The sequence below is a fragment of the Opisthocomus hoazin genome, chromosome 9 (genome assembly GCF_030867145.1).
Source record: "Opisthocomus hoazin isolate bOpiHoa1 chromosome 9, bOpiHoa1.hap1, whole genome shotgun sequence".
In the NCBI taxonomy this organism is placed as follows: Eukaryota; Metazoa; Chordata; class Aves; order Opisthocomiformes; family Opisthocomidae; genus Opisthocomus; species Opisthocomus hoazin.
The window spans coordinates 11,695,104-11,712,277 of NC_134422.1; the positions used below are offsets into that span (position 1 = coordinate 11,695,104).

Genomic DNA, 17,174 nt, shown 5'->3' on the forward strand with positions numbered 1-17,174 from the left:
ATTTCCAGGCTTTGCTGGGTTGTTGTGGTATTTGTTTTTTCTAGCAGCATGGAGTGCACTCAGGCACATAATGGTGAAATGAAGTGCACAGCATTAGTCGTTCAACAGTTTTTATATAATAACACTTTTCTGGACATCAAACCATGTTTTTTAGAAGACAAATTTCTGTAGAAAGGATTCATGTCTTTGGAAATTTCATATTTTCTCTGAATTGACACCTTCTCATATCTTCTACTTGTGTGTGTACTTGCTGCCTCTGGGTGTTGCTGGAAGAGAGCTCGTCGGTTTATTTATAGTTTCAGATGTATAAACGCGTAAATTGTTTCTTTATCACATCTTAGCTACTGGAAGCAGCCATGTGTCATTCAGCATCCTGTCAACAGAGAGAAGAACTGATTTCCCTACCACCAGCACCTCCGTTTCCACAACAGCCACCAAGGGTGGAGGGAGGACGTTAAGGTCTCTGCCAGCCAGCACGGGACTGGCGCAAGCAATGGAGATTTCCACCTCTGGTACCGAAACCATCAGCTCTTCAGACCATACTCGGTCCTCTTTGGGAGCCCAGGGTGGTAGTGACGGCAGAGGTGCCACCATGCCATCCACGGACCCATTGCTCACAAGCTCGCCATCTGCTTCAGAAACTGCTTCCCCAGGTGAGCCCTGACTGTCCTGTGGGGCTTCTTCCCATATACCTCAAACATCTGCTTGGTACGGAGGAGTGAGGGCATGCTAGAAGGTGCTGGACAATGTCATTGGGCATTACGGAGGAAATTTTCAACTTATGGAGAAAAATGCGTTAGCTGTTTTTGGCATTTAGTCACCAGAAAAATCCAGCCTTACTGCAAAAGCAGTCTGGTCCCAAGATTTGATGTGTTTTCTGAGACAGCACAAGTTCAAGGCCACCCCGTTCGCTGTGTTTGTACAGGCAGGAGGCAACATCAGTCATTCCTGACTCCCGCCCTGGGGTGCAAATGCGGTATTCACTGATCCCGTACAAGCCTGCCGTGCTGTGTTTCGAGTAGGAGGGAGTTCGGTGCCGCTGTGACCTCACCGTGGGTGCCGTGGTGGCGGTGCAGGCAGTGGCTGCAGCGTGGGGAGCCGTGCCGAAGGGGAGCAAACCCAACAGCGCTCCCACGACTTGTTCCTAGTGCCCTCTTCAGGGGGTCCTCCTGTGAGCAGCACCTCTTTGCGCAGGAAAGGGGTTGTGTCTTCACAGTTAGCGTTTTCTCCAGGTTTGGATCTTCTGCCATGTTATACTTGTGCCATCAGCCTAAGGGTGGTGATGGAAGCGAGGGGACCTAATAAATGCTTATAAATATCTCAAGGGTGGGTGTCAGGAGGATGGGGCCAAGCTCTTTTCAGTGGTGCCCAGCGACAGGATAAGGGGCAATGGGCACAAACTGAAGCAGAGGAAGTTCCAGCTGAACATGGGGAAGAACTTCTTCCCTCTGAAGGTGATGGAGCACTGGAACAGATTGCCCAGGGAGGTTGTGGAGTCTCCTTCTCTGGAGATATTAAGACCCGCCTGGACAAGGTCCTGTGCAGCCTACTGTAGGTGACCCTGCTTTGGCAGGGGGGTTGGACTAGATGACCCACAGAGGTCCCTTCCAACCCCTGCCATTCTGTGATTCTGTGATTCTGTGTGTAGCTTAGGGTGTGTAAATCCATTTTGCTTTGCCCTTTCTCAGCAGCAGGGACCTCGGCTGCAGGAGGACGCCTGCCCGATGCTCGTCTCGCCAGTACACCCAGCTCAGTGATAGCCACCAGCAGTGGGGGGAGGAGCACAGTGCCCGTGTCAGACACCCGTGCAGCATCCAGGGGGGCAGGGAGCTCTGCTCCTGCTCCGCCCCGCACCAGCTCCTTGGATGTGGTCCTTCTGCTGTCCTCATCGTCAACAGAGCCTGGGAGGCAGAGCCATGTCTCGCAGAGCAGTGCGGAGCTCACTGAGCTTCCAACAAAGCTGCTGCCTGCATTTTCTCCCAGTATTTCCGTGCCTTCACCTTCACCAAGTGCTTCAGGTGGGTCTTGTGGTTTCATGGTTTGCTGTGGAGGACATCGGTCCTCCTCGCCCCCCCTCCCAAGCTCCCACCCTCCCGTCTCTAGCTTTAATCTAGATTTGCCTCTTTAGTGAGCCTGGTTGATAGCGAAGGGCATCTGAGCACTGCACGGTTGGCAATTTATTCATCTTGTGGCACTTGGGGCAGCGCTTCTCATGCTGGGAACTGCATGGCTAGGCAGCTCTTCTGGGCCACACGTGAAAGCTGCCATGGAGCCTTGACCTCAGCCCTCTAACCGAGGGAGCCTGGCGCGAAGTGTGGCAAGGGATCGGTAGACCTTTCGCTGTTCCTTATATCCCAGTTACCATGTGTTTCAGCCTCAACTCACTGCCAGGGTCCCACCAGAGCTGGTTTGAAACCCACTGGTCTGCCCAAGGGAATTTTCTGCAGGACGTTCAAGACCAGGTCCTACCTCCCTGCCACTGTTCTCCTTTAGAAATGCCATGCACCCCAATCTATTTTTTTTTTCTGGTGTAGAGCAAAAAGTACGGATCACCTGGGAACCCCACTTCGCAAATAAGTGATGTTGGTCACAAAGTGCCACCTCTGCCGTGGGGATTGAATTATTCAGATTTTAGTCCTGTAGAGGCCTCAAAGGTATTATTAATACACAAAATATATATATTTATGCATATATCTCTGTATATCTCTGCTTTGCAATGCCAGAGAGAGGAAGAAGAGTTTCTGGCACTCCTACTGAGACCGTGTACATCTCGACCACACGCTCCAGCCATGAGGAGGGGACATCTCAGGCTAATCGCAGCATGTGGACCACAGTGGCAGAAAGCCCCACGTCTCACCTGGACACAGCCAGAGAGCCCCGCACCAGCCCCCTCCCATCCTCCACGGCATGGCCTGGAGCGGGACACGTCTCATCTGGCAGAGCAGGGTACCCAGAGCCCAATGTCACCCTTTCATCCAGGGTCTCCACCTACTTCTCAGCCACCGGTGAACTGTCCAGTGAGTTTTTCTGAAATCCAGGATGGTGTTTGAATTAGGAAAAAACCCACTCCCTCTCCCTCCCCCGCTTCCATGGGGTTGAAATGACCACCAACACGTGTCAGAGCTGTTGCAGGTGTTGTGGGTAGAATTTAGAAGCGGTGTTGATTCTGCTCCTTGGTGGTGTATGTCTGCAGCTGTTGATGCTTAACAAAAAAGCCTCAGGAACCAGACGTATAACTTCTTGCTGCAGGACACATCTACTGCCTGCCTGGATTGGGATGATAATGATAAATAACATAAATATGCCAGTATGACTGTAATGGTAGCAATTGTCCCTCTGTATTTGGACAGTCCTTTTCTCTGTAGCAAGCTTTGCCTGTTAAATCCACATTCAAGGTGATAGATATGTGAGATCTACTCAATCTGTATTTAATCTACGATTATCTGTGCAATTTTATTAATCTGCATTCCAGACAGAATTATCGTACTAGAATTACTGTAGAACTCACAAGCACTTTCTGCTGTGAGATGATGAAATCAGATGCCTGCTTTTCAATCCTCTTCCAGCCGTGGGCAGCAGCCATCGCTCCCTAAGCAGCTCGAGTGCCGAGGAAAGGATGTCCAGCCCCATCACTGATCCTGCGTACAGTTCATCCTCGTCTGCTGGCGGTGGAGAGAGGATGCCACACTCGGTGACAGATGGTGTGCGGGCTGGTGGCACGGAGAGCTCCGCTTCGTATGCCGAAACCGCCAGCTCTCCAGAGCCGGCTCAGCCAGCGTCGGTGGAGCAGAGCAGGACGGCCAACACCTCAACCAGCCACGCAGGCTTCGCAGGCTTTGCAACAGAGACGCTCTTCACACGTTCTTCCAAGATACCCACTTACTCTTCTTTCCAAAATGATCTGAAGAGTAAGTTAGAGTCTCCTGGTGTACATTTTGTGAGGGGGAAGTTCACGTTGCCCTGTGTTTAGCTATGTCGTGTACAAAGTTCTCATTCATTAGTACATGCAATGCCACCTACGGGTTCGCTCAGGGGGATGTTTCCATCCAAAGACTCCAAGCCAGACCCCACCTAGCTGGGGAATTGCTTCAGAAGTGAAGCCATAAACCCAAGCAAAGAAACTTTTCTGTTTTGATGGCCGCATTATTTTTTTGCATCCTAGCTGGTTTCTTGTGGGTGATGCTTTTAGAAGTGTTTCATGAGGACCTAAGTCAACTGTAGAATTAAACCAAATTTTCAATGCCCTATTTTTTACTTTTAGAGATTGCTGAACTTAGTTGTACATCCTGAAATTCGTATTATCAGATTGACTGCACCTTTTATGCTAAATAATCTGAATTTTTTGCAGACTGATGTGCTACTCATTTAGGGTTTCCTGACTGCAAAGTTTTCAGCCAACGAGTTCATGATAAGCTGCAAATTAACATGATGTAATAATTTCATCCTGCAGCGACATGAAGTTCAGTGTCTAAAAACAAATCAACTGAAGAAGATGGATATTATATAGTTGGGAATGGAGGATAAGAGGATAAGAGGGAGAGGATGTGAGTTTTATAAATTATGACTGATTAAGAGAACAGATGGGTTCTCCTGCTTAGCTTGCCACAAAATATCACGGAACCATAAGTACTGAGTCACATTAGAAAAGCAATACTGGAAGTACAGTGTTTTAGAAACCTACACGTTTCACGGGAGCCTTGTGTCTGTCCAAGTTCACCATTTTAGAATCAGTTGAAGAGCGCAGAAAACTCCTAATTTGATACCCGTGCTTGGAAGGTGCTCTAAATTTTTAGAAGAGCCTGGGCCAGTTCACAGACAAGAACATTTTGTGTATTTAGCAAGTGACTTTAATGTGACATCAAAATACTTTCATATTACACTGTCTTTCTAATATATTTTGTCCTTTTACTCCAGGCTTTTCAAGTAGCCATCAGCCAGTCAGTAGCATCGACGCTGATAAAAGGACCTCGGTTTCTCATACAGATGGCACATACATTTCAACCACATATACCAGAGGAGGAGAAAGGACCCTCTTATCCATCTCGAATAGCAGCACCTCTGCTGACTCCTCAGAAAGCTCCACCTTTTTTTCCGAAATTTCCAACCCTTCTGATTCATCGAAATCTTTGGTGGCACAGGACAGGAGGAGCAACGTATCCACCGATGGCGGTTTTGTTGAACCATCTACAGAGCCATTGCTGGTACACTCTTCTGAACTGTTGACTTCTCCTTCTGCAGGCAGCATTCAAAATACAACTGTATTCAACACTGACTCCGAGTTGTTGACCACTGGCAGATCATCTCTATCTTCATCGGCCTTTCCAGCCTCTTCCTCACTGTCCTCGCTGCATCACTTGCTGTCATCAACACCACCACCAACTTACCCGTTTACATCATCAGGATCATCTGAGCCCCTCTCGTCCTCTGTGATGGCATCTTCACCTCCTCTGCAGGCTTTGTCATCCTCCTTGCCCACTTCCTCATTGCTTTCCCCGTCTTATTCATTAGCCTCTATATTGCCTCTGTTTTCGTCACCATCATCCGTCTCGCAGTCCAACGACAGCAATCAAGCAAGCACCTCTATGGCTACGCCTGTGGTCAGGCAGGTGCCCTCCACAGCTGCTGTGGCTGGGAGTTTGCCCAGAGGGACCAGCAAGCACAGTGTCACACACCACCCCCAAAAAAGCACCACCTTCACCTCCACCGGGTCTCCTGTCCCTACTGCACCCATGGAGCAGCTTGGTGGACGCATCATGTCCGTGCCCGCTCCCACGACGGTAACAGAGACCACCTCACCAAGAGCTGCCACCGCCCAGGGGGGCACCTTCGGGAAGGCAACGCCACTGCTCACCACAGCCAGCGATGCCCCACAGGCTGGGCCGACGGATGCACCCCTTAGTCCCTCACCAAGTGCAACAGACCATAGCGTCATCATCCCTGTGGTGGCACTGACCACGGCGAAACCTCCTGTGCTGACAACACCGGCCAGTCACCGGCCAACCCCAGGTGATGCTAGCACTGTGAAAGCCCACAGAGCTCAAACGCCCACTGCCACTAAGCACGTGTATACCACTGGTGAAAGCACAGAAGCTGTGGATCCCACCACTGCAAGGCCTGGTAAAGTCACTGAGGAAAACATCCCTGCTAAAAGTCCTTCTCAAGCCCCTCCAACCAGCAGGACCACAGTGAGCACTACAACTACTTTGGCTGCTACCAAACCAACCACCATTCCACCATCGACTAGCACGGCTGGGCTGAGGATGTCATCTCCGGCAACAGGTAATGCGTCTAATGACGCTCATCAGCAGTGGGGCTAGGGACGAGGGGGCCAGGAATGGCTGGGTCCCACTTGAAGGGTCTTTGAAGAGTTATGTATGCATGTATGTCAAGTCTGTTGTCAGCAGGGTTTGAGGTTAAGAAATCGGTCTCCATGTTGGTGTTTTTAAGCTAAGGGTTTAGCGATCAAGCTGAACTTCTGGAAGAAGGTGAGCGTCTTGGTGAACATTTCTGATAGAAAAGTTAAGCTGAAATTTGAGAGATTTAAGAAAATGAAGCTGACTGGCTTTCTAGGTTAGCATAGGATGCATTTTATATTTGCCAACAAATTTATATTTGACAACATTGATTGATATCGATCAATGAGAAAAGGCAGTTGGCCAGCACTTGGTAATTGTGTCGGAACTTCTTATGTTATTATGACCTTCAGTCGTTTTCTCCCCACCTCACTAAATAATCTCCTTGTCAAGGGCCTGTTGCTTCTCCTGGTAGGCTACATACTGTAGTCTTGCTGAGTGTGTTGTTACAGTCATTTATTACCGCAGCCAGGCTCCTTATCTTCTCAAGTAAATACATTGACCAAGGTTTTATATAAATGGAAATCGACGGTACGTGCCACTGTAGGATATTGTGTGTGCTAGTTGCATTAATCTTAGTGAAATACTGGCAACAGTATATATTGCATCCAGTAATTAAGTATTTAAAGGTTATTTCTCAGGCTGATTGGTTTTAATTATAGCTATGGCTTCATGCAAAAAACTTCGCTGTAAGGGAATGGATTTTTTTTAATAAAAAAATTAAGGTAATGTATCCTTTTTAACAACTGATTCACACTTTTGCTGTGTTACTCTTTCATTTAAATACCGAGTTTTGCCATTTACCAGAATGCAAAAGGTCCTTCTGCTGCCTTGTGCATGGCTCTTTGTACATGGGCACTCGCTGCCACGAGAGAAGTAGCTGCCCTCGTGCCCACTGTACAAAGCTCAAGCTGAAGGACCTCAAAGTGAAAGCCAACATTTTAAAATACGCCCACTCATTTCTGGCTGCTTTGATCAGAGACACCAAATCTCCTTCTTGCTGATGCTGAGGTAGGCGTGCCAGGCTAGTCGAGGCACGGAGATTGTGTCAAATGGAGTGTCCTGACGCGGAGGTCGGCTCAGCACTGTCTGGTCTGCACGGCCTGTGTGATGCCACGGGGCATTGCGGCGCTGTCAGAAATGCACGGGCGGGTTTGGCTCTCACGCTTTGTGCTTTAACCGCAAAGCCCATCCTTCCTGCCTCTGCTGCAGTGCTCGGCGGCCGCCGCAGAATGATTGGGAGCGGTGTGTAAGCTGTCTTGCTCGTCTTGTAGCGCCTTGTCCACAGTCCTAACTACGGTCTGCCCTTGCACATGTCTGTGACGTGTGTTTGTGCTCATGTGAGTCACACGCACAGCAAGATGAGCATTTTTGACCAGGACATGTTTTTGTTTCAAAGGGAAGCATTGGATATCTTCTCCAGAATTTGCAGTTGGAGTTGGCTAATCTATGATGCACCTGAGACTGCAGTCATTAATCCCCCGATACTCCATATCTCACAGCTGGTGTCTGCTCCCCAAGCCCTTGCTCACCCAGTGGGACGTGCATTACGGGTGGTGGCACAGGCAGGTATCCCCAGCCTGGCATGGAGGAGGTGGCAGCCCTGGCAAAGGAGGTGACGGCAGCCAGGGCTGCCTCCACCGTTACTGAGTGATCTACAGACTGCACCAGTGTTCAAGCACTAGCTTTGGATCGTGGAAACGGCTTCGATGAACAGGGCAGGACTTTGGTGAAGGAGCCCATGCTCCCATGTCTTGCTCTGCCTGTCGAGGTCCCTTCTTTGGTCTCTCCATCCGTAACTGTGGGGTTGTTTGTCTTTGAAAAGCACCCTGAGATCTGCAGATGAGGAGTGCTGTAAGCAAGCTGGGTGTTCGTATTAACATGGATCAACACTGGACTGCAAGGGCTTTTGAATGAATATTCAAGAAAAAGTGGTTTGTGTTTATTCTTTCAGGTCCAACAGAATAATTAAGAACATGATAAATAGTAAGTGCAAATGATGCATGAAGCATCTGCTAATGCTCAGGGGGGTCACAGAAAAGGAGCCACATTGATCTTTTTTAGCTCAACAGTTGATGATTTTTATGATTCTGTAACTATAGCCTGGGGTTTTTTTTCTGCTTTTGTAGATGTGGATAAATGTCTTTCCAACCCTTGTCCTGCGCTGGCCACCTGCAACAACACCCATGGCTCCTATATCTGTCTGTGTCCTCTTGGATATGAGCTGGAAAAAGGGAAGTGCAATTTAGGTAAGAAAACAGAAGTGAAAAACCAGGGGAGAAAAAGATGGAAATAATTATCTGTAATCTTCTAAAATAAATTAGCCTAGGCTCAGACTAGTTCAGGAGCTGAATGCTCCTCCCAACCACTACTTTTAACAAGAGCCTTTCACTGTTTATAGAAGTGCAGTGCCTGATGCCTGTCGTGTTGGGGTGCCCTGGGGAGTGGGTGCAGTGATAGCTCAGGGTTTCTTAAAAACACCGCGACAGAGCGGTGGGCTCAGGCTTGTTAGTAAGGACAGATGGGCCCCTTCTGTTCCTAATGTGTTTTACATCCCCCAAAAAGCGTTGAGCAGCTTATCACAGCTCCCAGCCCTGCGAACCCAGGCGACGGCGTTTGGCGTGGGAGAAGTGAGTGGGGCTATTGTGTGACCTGGCTTCGGCAGGATCAGCCATGTGCGGAAAATTAAGCAGCCGTGAAAGTCTTTGTAAGATCAAGGTCTTGTTTCGTACCTTTAGCATTTTTCATGCAGCACAGTTATTAGCTGGAAGTCAGGTGCTGACCCCCCTCCTTTCTGTTAGAGGACTCTCAGTCTGAAGGACTTACAATGTCCCATTGTAAAGGGGAATTTGTTTTGCTAGAGTTTCTTCTGACCCTTAATCGGCGAGAATTAGAGGCATGGAAATTTTGCTGAGGAAACATGGGTGAGGTGTCCCTGAAGGGTGTTTTGAACATTTCTTCGAGTTGAAAAGTGTCAGCTTCTAATTTAGAGAGTTGTTTTGATTGTGCCTTGAGCTGGGATATGGGCAGATTGTATAAATACTGTGAAAGTGATTCTCATCTTATTTTTGCCCGGAGTTGTTACATTAGAGCTGTCTGATATGAAATTTGTGGTGAAGATGGGCTCTGTGGATGGGAAAAAGTGGGAAAGAATTGGAGGCTTTATAATGTTATCTGCAATCGTATTTGTTTTTCTGGTCAAACACAAAACTGGAGCTCAGAGTTCTCATTTCCACTGAGTATCTCGTGACACTTAATACAAGATTTAGGGATATTATCTCTCCGAGTCCGGACAACTCAGATTATTGCATTCTGCTGCCATGAATCAAATATGAATCTAAGCATGGAAAAATGCATCTTTTGGACCTCTTTTCAAATGTCATTGCTCATTCTGTACAACAGTTTGAAAAATGAAAATGTCCTTTCTACGGTGCTTTTATTTTGACTTTCTGATTTGCTTTCCTTCTATTGCAGGGAGGGGGTAAGAGATTTGACACATTTACCCCAAATTATTATAAATAGCTTTGGTGCTTGAAACTGTCTTGTTACTAAATTTACCCAGCTCTCTCTGTGTTCAGGGGACCTTTCAAATTAGTCTGTGTTTCTGTGTTTCTGTAGGAAATGTATGAACACTGCAGTGAAATGCTGGCTGTTCAGCAGTGTTGAGCACTGGAATTTGACTGGGGCTGTGGGAACACCACCGCAGCAACCCTTGGGAAAAATCCCAAGGCTGGGACTTGGCTTTATTGGAGCAGTGACTCTCAGATACGAGTTTTCTGTCCGCTGTGTGAAGGGGTTTTCCATGCAGACAGCCTCTCATGTAAGGTGGATGAAACCGCAGCTACACAGGGCATGGAGACGTGTTCCTACTAACTTGTCTTATTCTCCTTTTCAGTAAGAATATTTATTGGCCAGGTCCCCCTGAAACTTAATATTACCCATGGGAAGTACTCAGAGCTCCTCCATGTCGAGGGTGAAATCCTGGCAATGGTGAGTGTCGCTGCCGGGATGGGACAGCTCCCCTTCGCTCCTCTTACGGTTGTTATGGGAAGCCATGAGACTCTGTAGCATGGGTTTCGCCTTTTTAATAACTGAACCATCCTGGTCTGGTGTAAGTAGGACTGGTGAGACATAGGCTTTTAAATCCCAGCATGCTCCTCTCCCCTGCCCTACCCCGGCTGTCAAGAGATCTGGCTCCTATGGGGCTTAAGACAGCAAAACGGCCCAGAAAATCCTGAAGCCCTTTCTCTGAAGTGGTGTGGCTGGGTTCATGCTTCTGCAGCCTCCATCCTTTCCTAGTGTCTTCTGGCTGCGTTGCCTTTTCCAGACCTCAAAAGGGCATTAGTGCTCCTCCAAGGTCAAACATTAAAACAGTAACTGGGCTTCGTCGTTCATCAGTAAATCTCACAGGTGCTGGAGCTGGTTGGACTGCAGCTGGTGCCACCTCGCTCTTAGCCAAACCCCATGGGATGAAGCACAGCAGCAGCACCCATCCAAACATACCTTCCTCTTGGTGGAGTCTCCCAGCCATGTTATTGCAGTTCTGTGGCCCTTGGTCAGTTGAGAGCAAGTACTAGGTGAGCTGGTGGCTTCCCCATGTGCTGTGCCAGCAGTTGCTCTGAAAAACCCCTGGGCTGGGGATAGGTACATCTCTGTAAGTTGTTGAGCCAGATCATTGCATGCATGAGTTTGTCCTGTTAGCTGTTCCTGGGCTGGCTGCAGGTCATCTTGCCCTTTTTTGGAGTAGGTGATTTGGAGATGCTGCCAAAGGAGGGGGGAGCTGGGGTGGGTACCTTGATGCTGTCAGCGTGGCTTGTGCTGGGCAGTGAACCCAAACAAGCACGCGGATCCAGGGAATCTGTTAGGGAAGGAGACTTCTTGGAAGACATGCAATCTCCAAGGGGCTGCTTTGAGCTTGGCCTCACCTGGGGCTCTCTCCCTGCTGACTTCTGGCTCATGCTCGGACTTTGTGGTCATTGCACAGTGGGGCCCTGGACAGATGCTCATGTTGAAATCTCCAGGTCTTCGTTCTCATCCAAGGCTGCACGATGGTGGCTGCGGCCGTCCCTTGCTGGCAACGGGACAGTGCAGCTTTCTTATCAAGCAGATGAACTGCTGGGATGCTCAGAGCCCCCTTGGCCTCAGCAGGCATCTCTGGCGAGTGGAGGGCATGGTGCGGGTGAGCCAGGAGGGCCGTCCCGTGCTGCGTCCTGCCAGGCTGCCTCCCCCCATCATCCCCCGGGACACTAACGGCTGCTCTCTCCTTCCTTGCAGCTCGATGCATCACTGTCCGGCTTGCCAGGGTACCGCCACTCCACAGTTAAGGCGACTAGGTAAGGTTAAGGCTGCCATGGGAAGAATGAGAAACTCGAGCGTTCGGGATGTTCAACTTCAGATCCACATTGTCTGTTCTGAGTTGGTGCTGGGCTTGATGCAATCCAGCCCGGCAGTAGCGCAGGGCGTGAGGAATGCCTGGCCACCTTGCACGTCTCTCCTGGTACACTGCTCCTGGCCTGAGCAGCTCGGGGACGGGCTTGCGAGCTGCCCAGAAGGGATCTGTGGCCAGTTTCAAAGCGAGCTACCAGCACCCCTTCCAACCCCAAATTTACCTCTCTTGTGTGTGAGGTTGTCCTGTTTTTAAGGCCTGTCGCAATGCACGGCTGTTGCAGTACATATGTGATACAGTGTCTGTGATAAGCATGGCTGGAGTTAAGAAGAGTCTTATATATAAGGTGCTAACAATGACATCAGACTGACCTGTGGTACTCAGGGCTGTTTTGTTTTGTTTTCTGTTAGGGAGGCAAATTTTGTGCATGTTTCAGTGCAATCCACGTTCTCTTTAGCATCCAATGTGACTTTCTATGACGTTGTCAGCAGCGTGAAAAGCTACATTCGAGCTTGCAAATCTCCCACCGAAGCCTGCCAGTTCATCTCCAGCCTGAAACCGCTCCACAGAGGTAAACAGCATCTGGAGGGACTGTGATGGGCAGGGAAAGAGATATTTTATTTGGCTCCTTTTATAACAAGGGGAGAAAGATTTTGGTGTCTGGAAAAACACCTCTGAATCTTTTTTATCTTCTTTAAATGGGAGTCATCTTAAGAGCCCTGCGGTACAGAAGGGGTGCAGATGTCAAGCCTTATCTTTGCCACATGTGTGAGAAATCTGCCTCTCTACGAAAACATCGTGCAGCACAGGATTAGAGGCAATGTAGGGCAGCCTTTCATCTCTGGGATGTGACACCGAGCCCTGGCCAGATCAAAAAAACAGAAGTCTTATTCCCCTCGTGCAGCCGGGAGCCGGGGAAACGGCATGAAAGCCAAGAGACAAACACCCCAGTGAAGCTGATTAAAGCCGCTGGCAACTATGGGGGAAGCTCCGCTCTCCTGCCTGCCCAATTTCAGTGTTGCAGGGTGTAAAAATGGTTCACAATTAAGAGCTTTTGATTTCCGTACCGAATCCTCTACCTGCCAAAGGGGAACGTGGGTGCAGCACAGAGACACCTGGAGCAGAACATCAGTGTCGTGCAGGACCTTCTCCAGGTGGACTCATCGGTGGTGGTGGCCCTGTGATGGGTTGTGGTGGCCCCATGGCCTGCACCTCCTGGTCCTTGCTTTCTGAGGGAGCGACAGATGAGACTGAGCCGTGAGAGGTAGCAGTGGAATGCAGAGAGTGAGCACCCTTGAAAGATGGGCTCCTGCGGGGAGCTCTGCGCCTTCGGGGTTCGAGGCTTTGAGGTTTGGCTTTGAGGATGAAGGCGGCAGCGTTTAGCCTGGGTCTAGTGGGAAACCCCTTGGATTGTTTTGGCAAAGCAAACACAAAGATGAGAAATTTGGCATGTGCTTTTATTTTAACATGCCATATTTTTAAGCTGCAGTCCACTATGGATTGATTAAATTATTTTGGTAGACTTGCTCAGGATATATCTAGCCATTACCTCCAATTCAATGCTTGTGGTAAAGTCTATTTCTAACTTAAAATAAGCAGAATGAGAAACAAATTATGTTCTTGTTTAAGTACTTAAAAGGAAAGATAATAGATCAAGAAAAAAAAAAGATGATTGGTCTAGCAGGGAGAGGTTTATAAAAGGTGAGTGCCAAATGAGTGACATGTTTTCCGTAAAATCCTATTTCTCATTAGTATTTTTTCATTTCTTCATTCCATTTAGTCCAACCTCCCACTAAAAAAAGTGAATCTGTGGACACAATTTCCATCATTTACCCACAGTTTTGCTAAAAGTTCATTGTAACAAATCTGACTCTGAAGTAAAACGCTGCTTCAAAGTAATGTGAATGAAAGGACAAATTCTTTGTTTGAAAAATGAAAAAATCCAGTGCTTAATACTGAAATGGAAAAAAATTGGTTTGGGCTGAGAAAAATGGTTTGCTTGATATAAACTTAAAAATTGATTTGTTGAACTGTCTCAGGGACTGAACGTGTTTCAGCTTGAGCCAAACCAAATTTTTCTTTTTCATTTCCCCCTCTGCCTCTGAGCTGAAACATTTGTTACTGGCTCCCCTCTATTTGCCTGTACAAACGGCAGTAGATACGCAACAAATGGTGACATAGTGTGATGTTGTCTGTCTCCTAATGGAGCAAATATTATTCAAAAAAAAAAAAAGAGATTAAAGCAGAACAGGAGCTGAATCTGATGCTTGGGGAAAGCAAATGTGCATAACGGTGGGTTCAGAGAGAACCGTGCTGATGTTGGCCGCCTCTTCCCGACAGTTGGCAGCTTGTGCAAGCAGAAAGACCCCGAGTGCGACAAGGAAACTTCTGAATGCACCGACTTCGATGGGATCGCGCTCTGCCAGTGCAAAAGTGGGTACTTCAAGTACAACAAGATGGACCACTCCTGCAGAGGTATTGCTCTTTATGTGGTGTATTTTGCCTGAATTTTGCTTAAAGTTTTTCTTCCAGTGGAAGTGAGTGTGTGTGTGTGTGTGTTTATCACTGTGCGTGCAAGAAGCTCAATATTATGAATAAATATTAGCAGCTCAGGTTTCTTTTATTTAGTTAGGGAACTTTTCAGCAGACGCTGAAGATACAGTCTCTCTCTAGGAACAATATTATCTCTTTCTGGAGCACGCTGTGAGTCACAGTGATCAAGAAGAGGGAGAAAGGGGCCCGACTGCTTTGGGCTCCAGTTCAGTGGCACAGAGCAGAGATGACGTGCGGCTCTGCCTGTTTTGATTTTGTCTGAACTCTCAGCGAACTTAGGAGAAGTGCTTTAAACCCACAAGCTTATATTAGTACTTCATCAATATTTTTAAAATAAGTATCTGAAAATGATTATGAATTTATTTTTCAGCTGGGTTCCTAATAGAAATTTTAAACTTAAGGGTTATATTATCTTTCAGCTACTCCTCAGATCATGAAATCTGGTTTTGCTACATTTTAAACAAAGTCTTTGTCTGTGTGCAAGTGGTCAAAATGAGTTCTCTAGAATCAGGGTGTCCATTCCCTAGTTCCAGTGGTCATGGCAGGGATTCTTAGGAAATGGAGTTTTCTGATGACATATCAAGAAGAATTGTGATAGTGGTTGTAGATTGTTTCTGGCAGAATCTGCTGGTTTGCTGTTGAAATAGGAGGAGATGCTTTGTTGATTCCAAATCCGATCAGAGTGAGAAAAATGTGTCTGGAAATCACTCCTGTGCTGCAGGCTCTGGGATGGACATCTCTGACATGGGCACCGCTGGGTCCCAGGTCGTGGCCCTACCTCTCCTCTGCTCTGCGGCTCCAGGCATAGCATTTCTGCTTTGTGTTTTTCTTCCCTCCTTTCGTCTTGTATGCTGGAGGAAGGATTTTTATTAGGAAATGCTAACTGTCTCCACCGACTCTTGAGAGGCAGAGAAGGGCTCATGCAGTGAGCTGGGAGCTGAGCTGACACCTGGGAGGCTTTTGCCCAAATCCTGCTCTGCCACCAACAGTGGGGATCCAGGGCGAGTTACTCCGTTTTTCTTGTCCATGTCCCTTGCCAAGCAGTGTTGTGAAGATAACTAACTGAAACGCTGTAAGGCACTTGGATATGATGGTTTCAGAGGGGTAAGAGATCTAACACCTTGTCCATGTGGTTACGCCCTACTTACAAGTCTTGTTTGCTGTGCTAAATATAAAAAACCCTGTCTGCACACAGCGAGAGCTCAGTTCCACCTTCAGCTCACTGGTCTCAGGAGGAAACATCTTACTGACCATCCTGAGAGTGCCTGAGGGGCAGGGTTGATATGGGATTTAGGCTGCAGTATAGTGGCATGAGAGTAGCAGCGACTGCATGGTGCCACGCTCCAGCAAGGTACCAAATTTTCAGCATCACTCTGTTCTCATCCAGGTAAGCCAGGCGGCCAGGATTTTTAAGGGCTTTTTCAAAAGCCAAGCTATAGCCCTCATGTGATGTTTGGGGCTGTTTTGTGATAAAAATAGTATACAATACGCCAGCCTTTTTGAAAACCTCTGCCTTCTTAGCGACTAAACAGGAACCGAGGTCTCCTAAGCATCCGACCCTCATTGTGGGTTGTGAAAATGTGGCGCGGTAACTCCAATTATAGTATTTGTAAAGAGGGAAATGGCTGTTGTGCCGCCCTGTCCGGTCTCTCCCATGGGAAGACGGGTGGGGCAGGGGCGACCGGGCACCCTGACCCCAGGGATTGTTCTGCCCTGGCTTGTGGTGTCTGTCCCCCAGGGCATGCTCAAAAAAGGGTCCCCTGGACCAAGGAAGGGTTGGGTCTCTGAGCCGCAGAAGTTTTGATGTGTTGGCTGTGGTACCTCTCAGTGTGCAGTTGGGTCGTCTCTGGGTCGTTGCTGGTTTTCAACCTGCCTGGTATCTTCAGGGCTGTTTTAGAAACAGGGTGACAAACTCAATGTGCCAGCTTTTCAAGGGCATGCTATTTTTAATAGTACAGAGTGTTTCTGGAGCAAAGCAAGGAGCAGCAAAGCAGGATTCCAAAGAGACACCTGAGTCTCTTCTCTTTTGAGAAGGTGAAGGCAAAAGACTCCCAAGTAGGAAAGCACAACTTGATAGCTTTGCTTGGCCCCTGACACTTCAGACTTTCCTCTGTTCTGTGTTCATGTTTGAAAGCTTGCTGAGAGAGTGTGACACCACGAGCTCTCCTGGGACCATGTTCAAAGAAGCAGGAAAGATGCCAGAGGAGAAAGCAAAGTGGCAGGAAGAGGCAGGGTGAGGACAGGAAAAGGCATCAGCACCAAGCATTTAAGTAAGACAGAGAGATGTACGTTCAGGATCTTGCCTTTCCTCTTTACCCTCGCTGTAGCCGCCTGGCCCGAGAGCTGTGTGCCGGTGAGGTCCCAGGGCTGCTCCTGCCCCAGGCACGGCTCCAGCTTCAAGACCGCTCAAGGTGTAGGTGCCCTACACCTGTCATTGGGCTCGGGCCAAAGGGTGAGCTTAGGTGGGCTCCAGCACCTGCCTGCAGGCACCTCCAGGCCTTCCCAACACGCCAGTGGCGGGCTGGGGCTGGGGTGCGCGGCGTTGCTGTGCTCGTTAAAGAAGACAACTCCAGCAAGCTGTTGCGGTGATGCCTCCCGCCCCTTCACTGCAGATTTTATTATTCTCTGATCTTGTGGCTTGCTTTGGTAGAACATTTGCTCCGTAATGTTTTCAATCCACTTCTGTTAGCGGGTGAAAGGAGCAACCCATCCAGTCCCATTTTACTAATGCCTCGGTGTTATGAATGAGCCATGCAAGGATCCTTTGGGATTCACTTCTCTTGCCCTGGCTGTTTGTTGACTGAGGCTCTTAGCTCTTGTCCAGTTACCTCTGGTCTCTTCTGTGAATTCAAAGAAACCATCTTAGAGAGAGATAAATAAAT

The 17,174-nt window shown here is 48.3% G+C and overlaps 1 protein-coding gene across 3 annotated transcripts in view; it reads left to right on the plus strand.

Annotated features, from left to right (window-relative positions):
• HEG1 (heart development protein with EGF like domains 1) overlaps positions 1-17,174 on the plus strand; it is a 56,456-nt gene that overhangs the window by 26,087 nt on the left and 13,195 nt on the right. For 2 of the 3 annotated variants that reach the window (XM_075429947.1, XM_075429949.1), the window contains 10 exons: positions 342-653; positions 1,689-2,018; positions 2,724-3,017; positions 3,567-3,908; positions 4,915-6,279; positions 8,483-8,602; positions 10,249-10,343; positions 11,628-11,686; positions 12,150-12,310; positions 14,080-14,214. In XM_075429947.1, the coding sequence (XP_075286062.1) occupies positions 342-653; positions 1,689-2,018; positions 2,724-3,017; positions 3,567-3,908; positions 4,915-6,279; positions 8,483-8,602; positions 10,249-10,343; positions 11,628-11,686; positions 12,150-12,310; positions 14,080-14,214 (3,213 nt within the window). The remainder of the gene's footprint in view (positions 1-341; positions 654-1,688; positions 2,019-2,723; positions 3,018-3,566; positions 3,909-4,914; positions 6,280-8,482; positions 8,603-10,248; positions 10,344-11,627; positions 11,687-12,149; positions 12,311-14,079; positions 14,215-17,174) is intronic. The other variant, XM_075429948.1, reaches the window with a different exon arrangement.